General features: G+C 39.1%; 1 protein-coding gene across 2 annotated transcripts in view; it reads left to right on the top strand.

Moving 5' to 3' along the window:
* The window catches only part of DOP1B (DOP1 leucine zipper like protein B), a 47,259-nt gene that overhangs the window by 19,237 nt on the left and 12,732 nt on the right, over nucleotides 1-15,290 (top strand). The window contains exons 9-21 of one of the 2 annotated variants that reach the window (XM_074145373.1): nucleotides 252-372; nucleotides 918-1,043; nucleotides 1,652-1,742; nucleotides 2,249-2,440; nucleotides 3,348-4,041; nucleotides 5,559-5,830; nucleotides 6,650-6,802; nucleotides 7,831-7,931; nucleotides 8,603-8,793; nucleotides 10,580-12,194; nucleotides 12,812-12,923; nucleotides 13,538-13,726; nucleotides 14,373-14,498. In XM_074145373.1, the coding sequence (XP_074001474.1) occupies nucleotides 252-372; nucleotides 918-1,043; nucleotides 1,652-1,742; nucleotides 2,249-2,440; nucleotides 3,348-4,041; nucleotides 5,559-5,830; nucleotides 6,650-6,802; nucleotides 7,831-7,931; nucleotides 8,603-8,793; nucleotides 10,580-12,194; nucleotides 12,812-12,923; nucleotides 13,538-13,726; nucleotides 14,373-14,498 (3,983 nt within the window). Of the gene's footprint in view, nucleotides 1-251; nucleotides 373-917; nucleotides 1,044-1,639; nucleotides 1,743-2,248; nucleotides 2,441-3,347; nucleotides 4,042-5,558; nucleotides 5,831-6,649; nucleotides 6,803-7,830; nucleotides 7,932-8,602; nucleotides 8,794-10,579; nucleotides 12,195-12,811; nucleotides 12,924-13,537; nucleotides 13,727-14,372; nucleotides 14,499-15,290 lie in introns of both variants that reach the window. The other variant, XM_074145363.1, reaches the window with a different exon arrangement.

Raw genomic sequence — 15,290 nt, forward strand, 5'->3', positions numbered from 1 at the left:
AGTTCCTAAAATGAACAACAAGTGGTATTTAACTAGAATTTAAAAAAATCCCAAATATTTAACTACATATTTAATTTTTTTTATCTGGAAAATCTGACATTTTAAAAAGACATGTAAGCATTTTCTTCCTACTTGAGTGATTGTGGTTTTTCAGTCTAGCTACCCCTAAGTTGAGTCTATACAAGTTTATAACTGAGCTGCCTAGCAATCACTTTGGTGCAACTACTGGATTCTTTTTCCTTCACTTGTAGGGCCGCAGGTTGTTGGGGATCTATTCCTTGAAATTATTAGAGCCTTTTATTCCTACTGCAAAGATGCACTTGGTTCTGATCTCAAGCTGAGCTACAATCAAAGTGGCAACATACTTGCAAGGTATAATTAAAGTTTTCAACTTTGAGCTGAAACCGTATCATTTATATTAAAGTAATTTATTAAAATCTAAGCAATTTAAGGAAGGTTAGCTTTTTAACAAAGTGACTTTCCCTACAGAAGATGAGATTTTTCTATGACTACCCCTTTTCCCCACACACGCTTGATTTCTCTTTGATTAGCAGAGAAGAAAAGGAAGTACACTGCAAGTGAAGTACGCTGAAGTACACTGTAATTATACACTGCATGTGTTTGGTGTTGATTAAATCCAGTGATGATGGCCAAGAATCAATCTGGTGACAGAACTCTTAGCCTTTTGATTTTCAAAGTTGAAGGCTTTTTTTCTTTCATATGGGAGAAAGATGCTCAAACTCTAGCTACTCCAGAGTGACATAGTCCTTGATTTAAAACAATCAATCTTTTAGCTTCTAGAGAAAAGGGGGAAAAGATTTTAGAACACATCAGCTAATACTTTGATGTGCATGCTTTTTGAATCTTCACTGACATCTGTTTTTTTTTTTTTTTTCCTTTTTATCCCTTTCACACAGTGCAATCAAAGAGAATAAAAATGCTTCGGAAATTGTCAAAACAGTCAATTTGTTGATCACATCCTTAAGCACGGATTTTCTTTGGGATTACATGACCAAATGTTTCGAAGATTGTTTCAGGTGTGTATGTTGTCAAACAATAGTGCTCCTCTTAAAAATGCCACTTATGAACTATCTGTGTAAGACAATAAAGTTTCTGAAGCATTTAAATTCTGGAAGGGACATAACACATGTTAGAATCAGACAGATATGCAAGTTGCATTCTAAAATAATTCAAGAATGCAAAGAGGTATACAATTAGTTGGAAACTAACAACCTGAGAACAAAAGAAGTTACTTTCAAATTGACAACTGAAGGAGGAAAAGTTTTGGGAGGGGAGGTCAAGAGGTCTTCCTTGGAAGAGCAAGTGTTTTTTTGAAAAAAACCTAAGATATCTTTTTTATCTCTTTCTAAATATAAGGGAGAAGATTATGCTTTAAGTAGTGAGATTGTGTATAGAGATTCAGTCGGAAAATTAGAGGCACTTTAGCACCCCACATGCCAACTACAGTTTAGGTGATTTTGACAGAATGTTTTATCCTGCTGTATTAGAAGTCCCATTTTACTTTGCTTCAGAAAGCCTAGCTGTTCAGTATTTTGTGCTGGTTTTAGTGAAGCTTTTTTATTGTAAGAAGAATATTGACAGGAAAAAAGCTTACATAATAATGTTTCTCTCAATCCAGAAACAAATCCACACAGATGAGATATCCTCTTGAAAACATTAGCACTCCTACAATTTCAGAGCTCTGCACACTGTTGGTGTTTCTTCTTGACGTGATTCCTTTGGTAAGGCAACCTGAAGTTAGCTGCTTCAAAATCTTAAGAAACTTAAAATCAAATAATTCATATTGTGATTACCTAAAAGGAAAATAGGCAAATTGACATACATGTGATTGACATACAGGGTGCATATGCCATGTATGTCCTACAAAGTATAGTTTTATGTGTTGACTTATATATGGCTACCTGTGCTATTGCCTAGCAAAATAAAAATGGTTGGAATTTTAAAATATGGTGATTCTATCAAAGGAATGAAAAAATGTACCTTTTTCTTTGTGGGTAAATAATTTCCTGGGACTTTTTGGTCTCTTGGTAGCTGGATGACTATCATAAGATTTTTAGGTTCTGATTCAGTGCTCATCGTGTAGAATGAAGAAAGAAAGAACAGTACTGAAGCAAGTTTGTACAGCTTAACCATTCATGAACTGACTTTATCAATCTTTGGTCAGTGTTGCTAGACAGCTGAATAATAATATGTGATAACTATTTTAAACAATGCTTATTTATTTTAGGAACTCTACTCAGAAGTGCAGACTCAGTATCTTCCACAGATGCTCAGTTATATGGTGCAGTCTCTCCTGGAAAATATGGAAGTATTAGGTTTACCAGAACTCACTCATGCCTTAAAGACCTGTTTTAAGGTGCTTAGCAAAGTGCAAATGCCCCCCTCCTATTTGGACATTGAGACAGGAAGTGGAAATGGGGTAAGTGTTTTTCAGCTACTTACAGATGTTTAAAATTGTTAGTGATATAACTTATTTTAAAATGCTAATTCTCCTAACTTAAACCTAGATGATAACTGCAGCAATGAAGATATTTGAAACTTACCTTCTTTAGCCCCTTCCAGAGCTATCTGATGCCTCGTTATTCTTACTGGATATTCAGTCCTGACTTGTTTGAATTATGTCCTGGTTCTGGAGGACGTAGGGTTAATTTTCACAAGGAGCTGGGACAGATGACAGATTATTTGTGATGGTGAAGGAGCGTAGTCTTGTCTGAAACTTGGGCTATAATCCTACGTCTTGAGAAGAATGTGATTTTCGTGGTTTTAAAAAGGCACTCGGCATCATGCAGTTGCTAAAGATTCAAGTTGCCAAATCAAGCCCAGCTTTACAGCTGGTTAGGTCTGCAAGGCTTTCAATTAATATTTTAGTTTAACACAATGTGGTATTATTTGTGTGCAAGAGACCGTGATAGGGAATAAGGAACAGATGGCATAAAGCAATCACACAACCATAGCCTGCCAAAGTTTAGCAGTAGGACAAATACGTGCATTTGACTAGAAATAGTCCAATGCATGTAATACACTTCTAGAGGTGAATTGATTTTAAGGAAACATTTCTATTTGCTAAGTATCCATAGGCATGGATCTGTTGATGTTTGATGAGTCAAGGTGTGAGGATTATACAAACATTTGTTAGGTTTTAAATGCAGTCAAAGTACTTAAAAATAACTGTCTCATGATTTTGTAAAAGTAATCTGTATCTGGAAATTGCAAATACTAGGGTTTTTTTATTTGTCATTGCCATTCCCCAGTGCCTGCTACAGTTCTACTTCGTTTAAAATGATCTATGCAGTGCCCCATTAACCACATTAACATTCCTGTTTTAGAGCCCAGTGAAAAAGGAAAATGTGGACATAACCTTGGAGACTAAGTCTGTGCTGCAGGAGGAGGATGAGACTCCATTCCCTCCCCTGAAGTCAGAAGACAGTGGCATTGGTCTAAGCACTTCTTCCCCAGAGCTCTCTCAGCACTTGGGGGTGCCAACTGTGACCCTCGAGAGAGATGACGTCTGGAAGAAAGGGGGGAGCATTCAGAAGACTTTGTATTGCATCCAAGAGCTGGTTGCCAAGTTTTCCAGTAAATACATTTTTGGGGTGCAATTTCAAGAAACAAGTAATGAAAGCATCTCAGCAATGAATCTGAGTGGAAAAGAGAAAAAAGAGAATGGCTACAGATTACCTGAAAGTGCTAGCAAGAAAAAGAGCCCATGGGATGCAAAGCAAATCACTGTACCTCAGTTTAAACAAATGCTTTCAGACTTGTTCTCAGTTCGAGGCTCACCATTCAAGAACAAGAGTTCTCATCCTCTTCCTTCTGACTGCAAGTCTGGTAGTAAAAAGGAAAAGGAGGAAGAAGAGTGGGACTTAGAGCAAGTGATGCTTGTCATGGGACCCCTTAGAGGTGACTGCAAGGAAGCTTTTGCTGCGGCTTGTCATCTTTTGTTGGATTGTACCACATTTCCAGTCTATCTTTCAGAGGAAGAGATGGAACAGTTGTACCTCTCTCTGTTTCAAGTTCCTGGTAAGAAAACATTTCTTTATGGGCAACTTGAGCATTTGAGGATGCAAATAGCAGTGTGAGCTTGGCTATTTGCACTACATGTGACCAGGGCCAGTAGTAATGCCTTTTGACAGGGTGGAAGGCAAGTTGCATGTGAATTAGAGACTTACCCACATCAGCATGTGTTTTGTGTCTTGCAGCTGAGGGGCGATTTTTACCAAGCTTTTAAAATTCACATTATTTTGGAAGCTTTCACTACAAAACTTGTAGCTGAAGGAATAAAAAAACTTTCTGGCCTGTAAATGTGGCATGGTTCAGGGTTTTCAGAAAATCCGTCCCCCCCAAGTCCATGTTGTATTATCCCAACCCCCGCCCCAAAAAAGGATGTGTTAGAAGAATATGGATGTAGGCAGAAAACTGGAGCTCTAAACCATAACAGAAGCAAAGTCAGCTCTTTTGCTAACCCTCAGAACTCAAAGAAGTCTGTTGTAAGCTACCATATAAGAATAGTCTTGTATAATTGGAAGGCCTGTTTGTTCTGGGAATTCAAGTTCATTAGCTTTAGCGGGAGCAGTTATTGGCCTGAAGGCTACTTGACAAGATAGGTTTGTAGTGAATGGAGAGGTCTGAAACTGGAAAATTGGGTTCTCTTCCTCACCTCACTACAAATTTCTGCTGCTGTTATTAGCAAAGTGATGATGTGCCCATCATCTACATAGGTGAACTGTCTGCTTGACATGGACACTTCTGCATATTTGCAGTGCCTTCCATGTGTTCAGCAATGTAGCTGAACTCAGAAGACTTGCTTTCGTAATTGTGTTTCTTTGGAACATCACCCTAAGATTATAGAAGTTTATTTTCAAAATTCTTTTCAACTGCACACCCCAGAGAATACAGTAAGGTTTGAAACCAAAAGGAGAGAACTTCTGATAATGAAGGTCTGCATTGAATATGATACAGAAGTTGTCTAATGTGGAGAAGGAAGACTGTTCATTTTGTTGAGGCAATAAAGCAGCTAAAACATTTGGTTTTGAAGCCAGAGGTGTGAACTCATACTTCAGAGTCTCCAGTCAAGCCATAATAAAACTTCATCTGATTATTTGCTCAGGAGTGTGGCTAGACTTGATGTTAGCCATATCAGTTCCTTGTGTTCTTCATAGTTTCTGAAATGATACACCTCAATGCTACCCAAGAGAGCATCCTTGGATCAGCAGACCTCTGTTGTTTTTGACAATGACAGCTGGAAAACAGCAGCTGTAAAAACTAGTTGTAATTAACCATAAACTGGAAAACAGAAACCCACTAGTTACTGGGTTACTAGGGTCCTGCAAGAGCTTTCTGCTGGGGGAAATAGGGAAAATAATATACCTTGCTTTGAAGCAAGTCCCTTCTGAAGAAAGGAACTCAATGATAGCATAACAGTTGGATTTGGGCAATCATTTTTGTCTGTTGGTCTTGTGGGCTTGATTGAAGAATTCTTGGAAATATGACCATAAGCTTGAGATTATTCAAAACTTTTTTCTTCCTTATCTTCTGAGGAGGTTGTGATGCCAGCTTCCCTCTGTGGCTGAAGTCCTTAATGACAATATGCTGTTGTGTGAATGACTGCTATGTTCAGAACGTGTCCATCTTCACGCTGCTGGAGGTGATCAACCATTCCCAGTCACTGGCACTTGTGATAGAAGACAGAATGAACCGATACAAAGTGTCTGGCCACAACCCCTTCTTTGGAAAGCTACAGATGGTCACCGTTCCTCCCATTGCTCCTGGAGTTCTAAAGATCATCTCTGAGAAAACAGATTTCTACCAGGTGTCAACTTTCTTTTTCTTTTTTTACTGCCCAACTACACTGAACCTCTAAGGATGGGGCGGGAAAGCAAATGTTATTTGCATGGATGTTTGGGGGCAGCATGTTTGTGTCACAATGACACACTGCTGGTTTTTGCTTCCATAAGCATTTGAAAGCAATTGTATTCTTCTTTGTATACTTCCCAACGGAATGTTCAGAAGTGGGAGGTTATTTTCCAATTGCTAGTGGTTTTGTGCCCAAATTTTTTGGGGGTAAGTATAATTGATTTCTCACTTGAAGGGTTTGGTTTCATTAGCTAGAAAGATGTATATTAGAGAACATTGGTACCTCTCTAAGTTTTCAGATAAGAAAAAATGCTAGTGGGTGAAGAATAACAAAAACGTTCCCTCCTCCTTGTTTGAAGTATATATATTTCAAAGATGCTTTCCTTCTCCTGAACATTTATTGATATTAGTGTTGGCATGAGGATTGGTTCCAAGATCTTTTTCTAAATTACTGTGTTTCCAATTGCTGTGCCTGACACATGTACAATATGTTAAGTTTTGACCCAGAAGAGAAAAGCAGAAATGCTATTCTTAACTTCTGGTGCACGTACATTTGAATTACCTGTCATACTAGGATCAGAAAGTTGTGTTTCTTTAGGTCTGAATGTATGACCTGAATTCTTGTTCTTTGCTGAACTAAGAGGATTTGGAAATCCCTTTTGGTAATAGTGGGCATTTATGCAATGGTAAGCTTTTAAGTCAGGGAAGAAATGTCACATTATTATTGTTATTGTTATAATTATTATTATTACTAAATATTGTTATTTTTCCCTAGAGAGTAGCATGTGTGCTCTGGAATCAGCTGAACAAGGAGACACGGGAGCATCATATTGCCTGTGTGGAATTGTTCTACAGGCTGCACTGCTTGGCACCATCAGCAAATATCTGTGAAGACATTATCTGCCATGCACTTTTGGATCATGATAAAGTAAGTCCTGTATTCACTGAATCCCTTTGGTCACTGTAGAGTTGTTCCAGTGCTTCCTAGACTGCCTCCAGTTCCCTCCCACCCCACATCTTCACTCCCATGGTCCCTCTGTCTTCCAAGAGTCTGACAGACTCTGTCCATGCCTTTACAATTCCCTGGGATTTATTCATCATGGGACTACTGCTAAACATAATCCCTGGATACTAGCTCTATCAGTCAATGCTGGAGCTTTTTTAATTTTGGCCTAATCAGGTAGTACCTAAAATCTTGCCATTTTTGTCAGTATTTCCAAACTGACCCAGCTCCACCAATAACTAAAATCATTTTATTTTGTGTTGATTTTGTAAACTTCATATTTCAACAAAAGACTTTATTACCTTGTAAGTGTATGTCAACATAATATTGACCCTGTGTCCACCTTAGTATTTAGTTCTCATAATAAGTAAACTGTATTTTAAGTAAGCCAGTTAATTTTTTTACTTATCTAGTTTAATAACAGAGCAGTTCTTTAATAACTTACAGTATATTTGTGAGAAGTGCCTTGCACAATAAAACTTAAAACAGCCACCTTCAGTCTTCATGGTATTTTCTTCTTATCTTTGCTCTTGCAATTTTGAAACTTAAAGTTTGGACATCTTTTAAAAGCTTTCAAACAAAATTACCAGTAACAAACACTACCTAATACAGCAATGTCTTCCCATTTGTCATCCAACTTTTAAACCTCCCTAGCACCAAATCAAGACTAAAATGTTTATACACAAGAATCCTGAAATACATTTTTGGTGTATCAGCACACTTTTTTCCTCCTACAGACACTGTGGCTGTTAAGTTTTGGTTGTGCATTCATGGATATATGGCACTTTGGTTTAATCTATTGCAAAATAGAAAAGTGCTCTCAAACTACCTGAGAAAGATTAGCAGTCACCTACACGATAACTGTTGTTCTATTAGAGGTTTAAAAATCACTAAAACTTTACTCGGAGATAAATGCTGCAAAAAATATGTATCTGTCTTGTTTCCTTGCAAAGGGGACAAGGCTGGAAGCACTGTTCAGATTCTCTGTCATGTGGCATCTGACCAGAGAGATCCAAGGCAGCAGAGTGACTTCTCACAATCGGTCCTTTGATAGGTATTTTTCCATTTCCACTGGCTTGGACTTGCATTTATATATTTAACTATATCATGCTTTGTTCTGTTCTTTTTTCTGAGATGGGAAAATGCTCTCTGTAGAGCGAACAAAAAATGAGTAAAAGGAAGATCTTCAACTTCCTTGCACTATTACCTTTGTAAAGCACTCTGTGTGCATGGTGCACTTTCTTGTGTGAAGGAAGTTTCTGTAAAAAATAAAAAGAGCTTTGTATATGAAGAGTAGCTTGCACACATTTTTTATCTTGGAGTGGGTTAGACTTTTTCCCAAAGAAAATAGAACCAGCTACTTGTGTGGAAAAAAAAAAATAAAATCTTATTTTAGTTTTACTTCCTATTTACAACACCGTAATGTTTTTATAAAGTGAAACAAAGGCATTAAGAGTCTTTCTAAATAAATATGTGAAAGAACTTTAAAATGTGCTGCTCTTCTAGAGTGTGAGTATTATGTATGGCCTTGCTTCTACAAACGCATGTGTACTTGACCTCAACTCAGAAAAATGTGCATGATCAAGCTGTTGTTAGCAGACATGAGCCATTGGCTGGTGCTCACTTGGACATGCACTATGTCTGTTCCCTGCCACTATTTTGTTGTTTGCGTTAACTTTTTTAGGGATTTCAATTGTACTTCTTCATTCTGATTTCTCCACTCAGGTCTCTGTTTGTGGTACTGGACAGTCTCAATTGTTCAGATGGCGCAATTGGTGCTGCAGCACAGGGCTGGCTGATCCGTGCTCTTTCACTTAATGATGTTGCACGGATTCTTGAACCAGTCCTGCTGCTGCTGCTTCATCCAAAGACACAGCGCACGTCCATCCACTACATCAAACAGAAAAATTCAGCAGGTAAAACTGTTCTTGGACTGAAACTGTAAGTGCTAACGTAGCATTGCATACTCCTGAACACCTACTGAAGGTAGTCTCTGAAATGCAATGGCATCCTGTTATCCTGAGTCATCTTGCATCAGTTCCATAGATTCCTCCTCATCCAAGTACCTCTACTGATGCCTAAAACAGAGTTCAGGAGTAAGTTATGCTAGTTGAAGGCCTAGTGATCATTTCTACTATGGTGGCTGCACCTACACTGTTGGTTTGGATTGCTCCCTACTTTGCTCTGGGATCTTGTCCCTCACTTCATATTGCCATTCCCAGATGATCCACACTGCATGTGTGTTCACTGTTTATGGGATCCCTTCTTGAGCAAAACTAGGTGTGCAACCAAATGAAATCCAGGAGCGGTTTGGTGACTGTGTCAGTCCAGGAACTGTTCCAGCAGGCAGGATGGACAGGCAAATCTTACTTTCTCCTCCCAGTCTTGCCCCAGCACACTATGCACCCTCATACCAGATTTCTTTATTCAGAGTATTTTTTGTTAATGATTCCCTCATCATCATGTTAAAACAATCAGACGGGTTGTGAGGAACATCTTGCTATTTAGGGCATACCACACACAAAAACCCGACCTAATTCTGCTAACTTCTGAAAATTAAAATATCTTTGTCCAAAGAATATCTATCTTGAAGAGGAGAGGTGAGCTCTCCTTGTGGCATATATCTTGAGGTATCCTAGAGCTAGAATGAAGAAGCAGAAAGGTGTTTGGAATTGAAGATGATCTCCAGCCACCCACACTTAGGAATGTGGCAGGGTGTCTTTACCTTAACAAGCTAATTTTGACAGCTGGAAGATGTCCATTTTAAGACCCGTAATGAGAACCGTTGTGAACCATATATGATCTGTGTGTCAAATGTGGAACAGACAAGTGTGAGAGAGACCTGTGGGGAGCAGCTGAGGAAGACTGAAACAGTTACAGAGCCAGGGTTTGTTCACAGTGTAGAGGCCTGCGAAGGCTGGCAGTCTGTTCAGGTTTGGGATTGCTGGGAGTGGTATGGATATGAGACATGCTGCGCCATTTGGCCCAAGTAGCCAAGGTTGTTTCCTGGAGCAGAGCAGGAAGGCAGTGGAGAAGTGTCCAGTATTTTTGTGTAAAGAAACTTCCGTGTCACCTGTCTGTCTCATTATTGTTAACCTAGCTCTCTGCTTGTGTAATTGTTTTTCTGTCTTGATTGGCAAATAGACAGATGGCAGGCATTTATAGCATCCAAAGGGACCTGTTTATAAGATGCTATACAAACACAGAGCTGATATATTCCTTCCTTGTTCCACGGCATGTAAACAAGGAAAACAGCTCTTTACCAAAAAAAAAAAAGCCTCTGTTGCTATCCTTCTCATTTCCCTCCTGATCGCAACAAACATTTTATGCTCAGGAAGCATTAAAAAAATTTGTCACATCTAGGGGATCATAGCACAGGAGAAGCAGCATATGCTTTATGTTTTTATCCTTTTCTCTTGCGTTTACGGTAGGTCAGGACTGCTCTACCACTTTAAGAAAAAGGCAATTCTTGCCTTAACCCAGAGATTTTTTTAGGTCCACTCATTATAATTAATACTAGACTAGACCAGAGTAGCTTTTTAACCTTTTTTTTCTTACAATGATTTATTCAATATAAAGCATGTTGTGTGGACTAGATGACCTTTAAAGGTCCCTTCCAACCCAAACTATTCTATGATTCTATGTATTAAATAGATGATTGTATGCTCTTCTTGAAAAAAAAATATTATTTTTTTTTTTCAGAAGATATACGTGACTGGCTTTGGAAGAAAAAGGCCTCTTTGAAAGAGTCTGGCATCTCTGAGAGCAATTCCGAGGAAAACCTTCCATTGAGCCAGTTTACTACTGTGGATAGAGAAGCAATTTGGGCAGAAGTGGAAAAAGATCCAGAGAAGCCAGAGTTAAAAACTGGAGAGTCTGAAAACGATGGCTCTTGTAATCCAGTAACTTTACATGAAGCAGATGGTGACCAAGATAACAGCGAGCACACAGAATCAGCAGACACCAGCACAGGCCATGACAGTGAAAATACATCCTCTTTTTCTCCTTCTCTGGAGCTGCAAGAAGTGAGCAATGAGGACAATGACAGTGCTGCAACTGATGGCAAAGAGACCACAAACCATATGAGTTTGTTCAATGCGTTCCTTCCTGAAAGCTCCAAATCCAGTGCAGCACTAAACCTTGTGCGTGCTGACTCTGAGAGGACTCAAGCATCAGAGTCTCTGTCAAGTGATGAAGAGGTGGACTTGGAGCTCCAGGAAATTACCCATTCTAGGTTGCTCAAGCAACAGAAGGAAAAACAGGAGATGATTGAGGCTCTGTTTAAACACATGCTGCTTTATTTGCAGCCTTATGATTCTAAGAGGGTATTGTATGCTTTTTCTGTTCTGGAGGCAGTGCTTAAAACAAACCCTAAAGAATTTATTGAAGCTGTAGCTAGTACAAGCATGGATACCAGCTCCACAGCACATTTGAATCTTATTTACAATCTTTTAGCTCGCCATCAGGAAGCTCTTGTAGGGCAAAGTTTTTACGGCAAGCTTCAGACTCAGTCCCCAACTATGTGTCCCCATTCTCTTCTAATAGAATTGCTCACTTACCTCTGTCTCAGTTTTCTGCGCTCATATTATCCATGCTACTTGAAGATCACACACAGAGATGTGCTTGGCAACAGAGATGTTCAAGTAAAAAGTGTGGAAGTCCTGATCAGAATGATGACCCAGCTAGCTACCACGGCAAAGGCAGCAGAGAGTAAGAATGTAGAGTTCATACGCAATTTGCTAGGAAGATGCAAAATTCAGGAGTTTGTTCTCCTTTCTTTGTCTGCATCTATGTATACAAGTCAGAAACGGTATGAGCTGCTTATGGCAGATGGAGTTAATAATGTTCCTGAGGAAGAACTCTTTGAAGAGAGCCTAATCAATTTTGGGCATGATCAAATATGGAGCGAACACCCACTCCAGATTGAGTTGCTGAAGCTTTTGCAGGTATTGATTGTCTTGGAGCACCATCTTGGACAGACTCCTGAGGAGCAGGAGAATCAGCCAGATCTCTCTAAGGAATGGCAGCAGGCTCTTAATTTCCAACAGGCTATTGGTGCAATGCAATATGTCTATCCACACCCAATAACTTCACAGGGATTATTCGTCTCTGCTGTGGTTAGAGGTTTGCAACCGGAGTATGGCTATGGGATGCATCCCACTTGGGTAGGCTTAGTCACATGTTCCCTGCCCTATTTTGGGAAGTCCTTAGGCTGGACCGTGGCACCATTTATTGTACAGATATGTAAAAACCTGGATGAGCTTGTCAAACAGTATGAAAATGAAGCTGTGAAGACGTCTGCAAAAACATCTGCAAGGTAAGAGTCTGCAGTGTGGGATTTCTTATGCTGAAAAGTTCCCCTTACTACAGAGTAGTGCACAGTAAGTTTAGCATTGTGGGTCCCAGAGTCTGATCCTCAAACCTTGCTGCACTTGCAGGTGTCTGTCCCTTGAGCCCAGGTGAGGTGGAGGCAGTATTGTTGCAGCAGGGGTCACTGTGTTTGGAGGAAGGGAGGACAGGGGACCAGCAGCAAGAATGACCACCAGCTGTAATACCTCCTGTCCCCCTCTGCCTGCCATCCAAGTAAAAAAGTTTCCAATTTCAACAAGACAGAGGATTTTGAAGCATTGAGGAGAGACACCCTGGAGAAGAAAAATACAGTGGTACTGTTCAGAACAGGCAGTAAGTGAAAGGAGTAGGGAAAAATAATTGAATGCTGAATATTTATAGTCAGGGGGAATAATATTTTAAAAGATCTAAGCAAGGAAGCAGGATTGTCCAAGCATAGTTTGTGAATCCTTTGGTTTGATATTGCTGTCTTATCATTCCAGTATTCTTTTAACTATTGAATAGAAACAGATTTCTATTTGAATTTTTAATCAAGGAAATGCTACTTGGCCTAATAACCATTATTATTTTTTTTCCCCTCCAAAGCTTAACTTCTAAAAGAGAAAATGTTACACCTGATTACCCACTAACCCTTCTGGAAGGTCTGACAACCATTGGTCACTTCTGCCTTCTGGATCACCCTAATCAAACTAGAAAGGTAAGCATTTAATGCCTACCATTTGTTTGACACCTCGGCACCAGTTTTTCATAATATCCCTTTTTCATTCAGAGATGAATATAAGTAGTAAAACGGTGCTTGCACAAGAAGATAACCTTAAAGAAGCCTCATAGCTTGCCAAAAGAAGTGAAATAAGTAAAAGTGTAAGGAAGGGGGACTGGACTTAATTTTTCTATTTGAAGACAGGAAAGTTAGTTTTAAGGAGAAGACATTCATGATGATCTCAGTCACATAAATATTATTCCTGTGTAGCTTATCTACAGTTGCTCTGTCGTTAACAAAATCTTCCATTTTCTTTCGAGTTGATAACATGCTGATGTGTTCTCTACAATTTTTATTCCTATAACATTTGTCAGAAGAGGATATTATCCTAATAATTTCCTAGACAAATCAATTCTGTCTGTGCCAAAATAGTGAACAGAAAATTCCATAGACTGTAATAGCAGCAGTATATTTCAGAAATGGAATGGTGGACTTATTTTCAAAGCTGTCATTACAAAAGTTGACTATAATTCTCCTAATTATAGAATAAGAGTAGTCACTCTGTGGTGCATGTTATAATGTATTTTAATTATTTATATTTTTTTTTCTAGTCATCATGTTCAGCTGAACCTGCAAACCTCAGAAACGCTAGGAATGCCATTTTGGAAGAATTGCCTCGCATTATCAATACCATGTCCCTTCTTTGGAGTGTTATAAAGAGGGAAGACTCTCAAAAAAGACCAACTGACTTCTTTGGAACAACGAAGGGCTCTTCTTCTGTCTACTTTAAAGCAACCAAAGTAGGAACTCTTTTAAACTGCTGTGTATCTCATCATCCTTATGATCCCCTCCCTCACCATTTTACATGGAGTTCATAGGAATAGTTTTGCTATTCCCAGAACTGGTATTGGGCCACAAAGAATTTTTGAAGAACTCTCATGACTTGCACAGTACCTACCTACAACAGTAGATTCTTCCCAGTTCTTTTTGCCCATCTGCAAAATCTGTTTAATGTTATGCTTTGTCTGTGAGCTTCTGATGATAGCTGCTGTAGAGCCAGCCACCTTTGAATTGTCTGCACCTTACACAGGCCGTAGAGCATGTACCTGAAGGAATAAAAATACTAGACTTTTCCCTTCTTCTGTGGATATTGGTAAATCATAGTAGTTAAAAATATCTGTAGAAGAAGAGAGAATGTAACACAAAAAGGTTTTTTTTTCTATTTTACAATCTGTTTTCCAACAAATGTGCCTTCCATCTAAGAAGGATACACTAACTCATAAATCAATTATCAAAACTAGTCTGACTGCCAAGTATATAAAGAGATTCTTTTATTGTTGGGTATTTTCTGAACATCTTGGGAAAAGGAAGAATGTTTTACAAACTGTGAGATAGCCTTTCCCTTGCAAAGTTTAGCATTGACAGTTATTTTTTTCCCCTCTATAGACATTAAGAACTAAAATACTGGACTTCCTGAATCCATTGACAGCACAACTTGGAATCCAATTGATGGCAGCAATTGCAGCAGTATGGAATAGCAAGAAACCTCATAGGAATCAAAGTAAAATCAAGGTGAAGCTAAAGAAAGGCACCCTTAGTTTTCCAGTGTAAAGGCAAATGTCACATTTATGTGATCAGTTCTAAACTCTGGGCTTGTTTATAGATTCTTTGGGGTTTTTACATATAACAATGGTAAGCCACTGAAAAATCTGAAATGCTCTTATTTATACATAATTCCACAAAGCATCAGGCCTACAATTAAACCTAAATAAGTAACCAAATAAAATGGACAGTGTGGCAGCTTAAGTCTGACAGTAATAGCCATTTTTTTTATTCAGTACTGGATTGTAATTTTAGGATTGCAGCTTGCCAATTGTATTTTAAAGAACTCGAATCAGTTCCATTTCCAGAGAAAGGTTAGAGTTGTAGTATTCTCTGGAACTAAGCATTCTGGGTAGAACATCTTCTGCTTTCATTTGAGTACTGTGTCCAGCTCTGGAGTCCTCAACATAGAAAGGACATGGACCTGTTGGAACGGGTCCAGCGGAGGGCCACGAAGGTGATCAAAGGGATGGAGCACCTCTCTTATGAAGACAGGCTGAGAGAGCTGGGGTTGTTCAGCCTGGAGAAGAGAAGGCTCCGGGGAGACCTCATAGCAGCCTTCCAGTACTTGAAGGGAGCCTACAGGAGAACTGGCGAGGGACTCTTTGTCAGGAAATGTAGTGAAAGGACAAGGGGTAATGGTTTTAAATTGGAAGAGGGGAGATTTAGATTAGATACCAGAAAGAAATTCTTTACTGTGAGGGTGGTGAGACACTGGAACAGGTTGCCCAGGGAAGTTGTGGATGCCCCATCCCTGGAAGT

The sequence above is a fragment of the Numenius arquata genome, chromosome 1, assembly GCF_964106895.1.
Source record: "Numenius arquata chromosome 1, bNumArq3.hap1.1, whole genome shotgun sequence".
NCBI lineage: Eukaryota > Metazoa > Chordata > Aves > Charadriiformes > Scolopacidae > Numenius > Numenius arquata.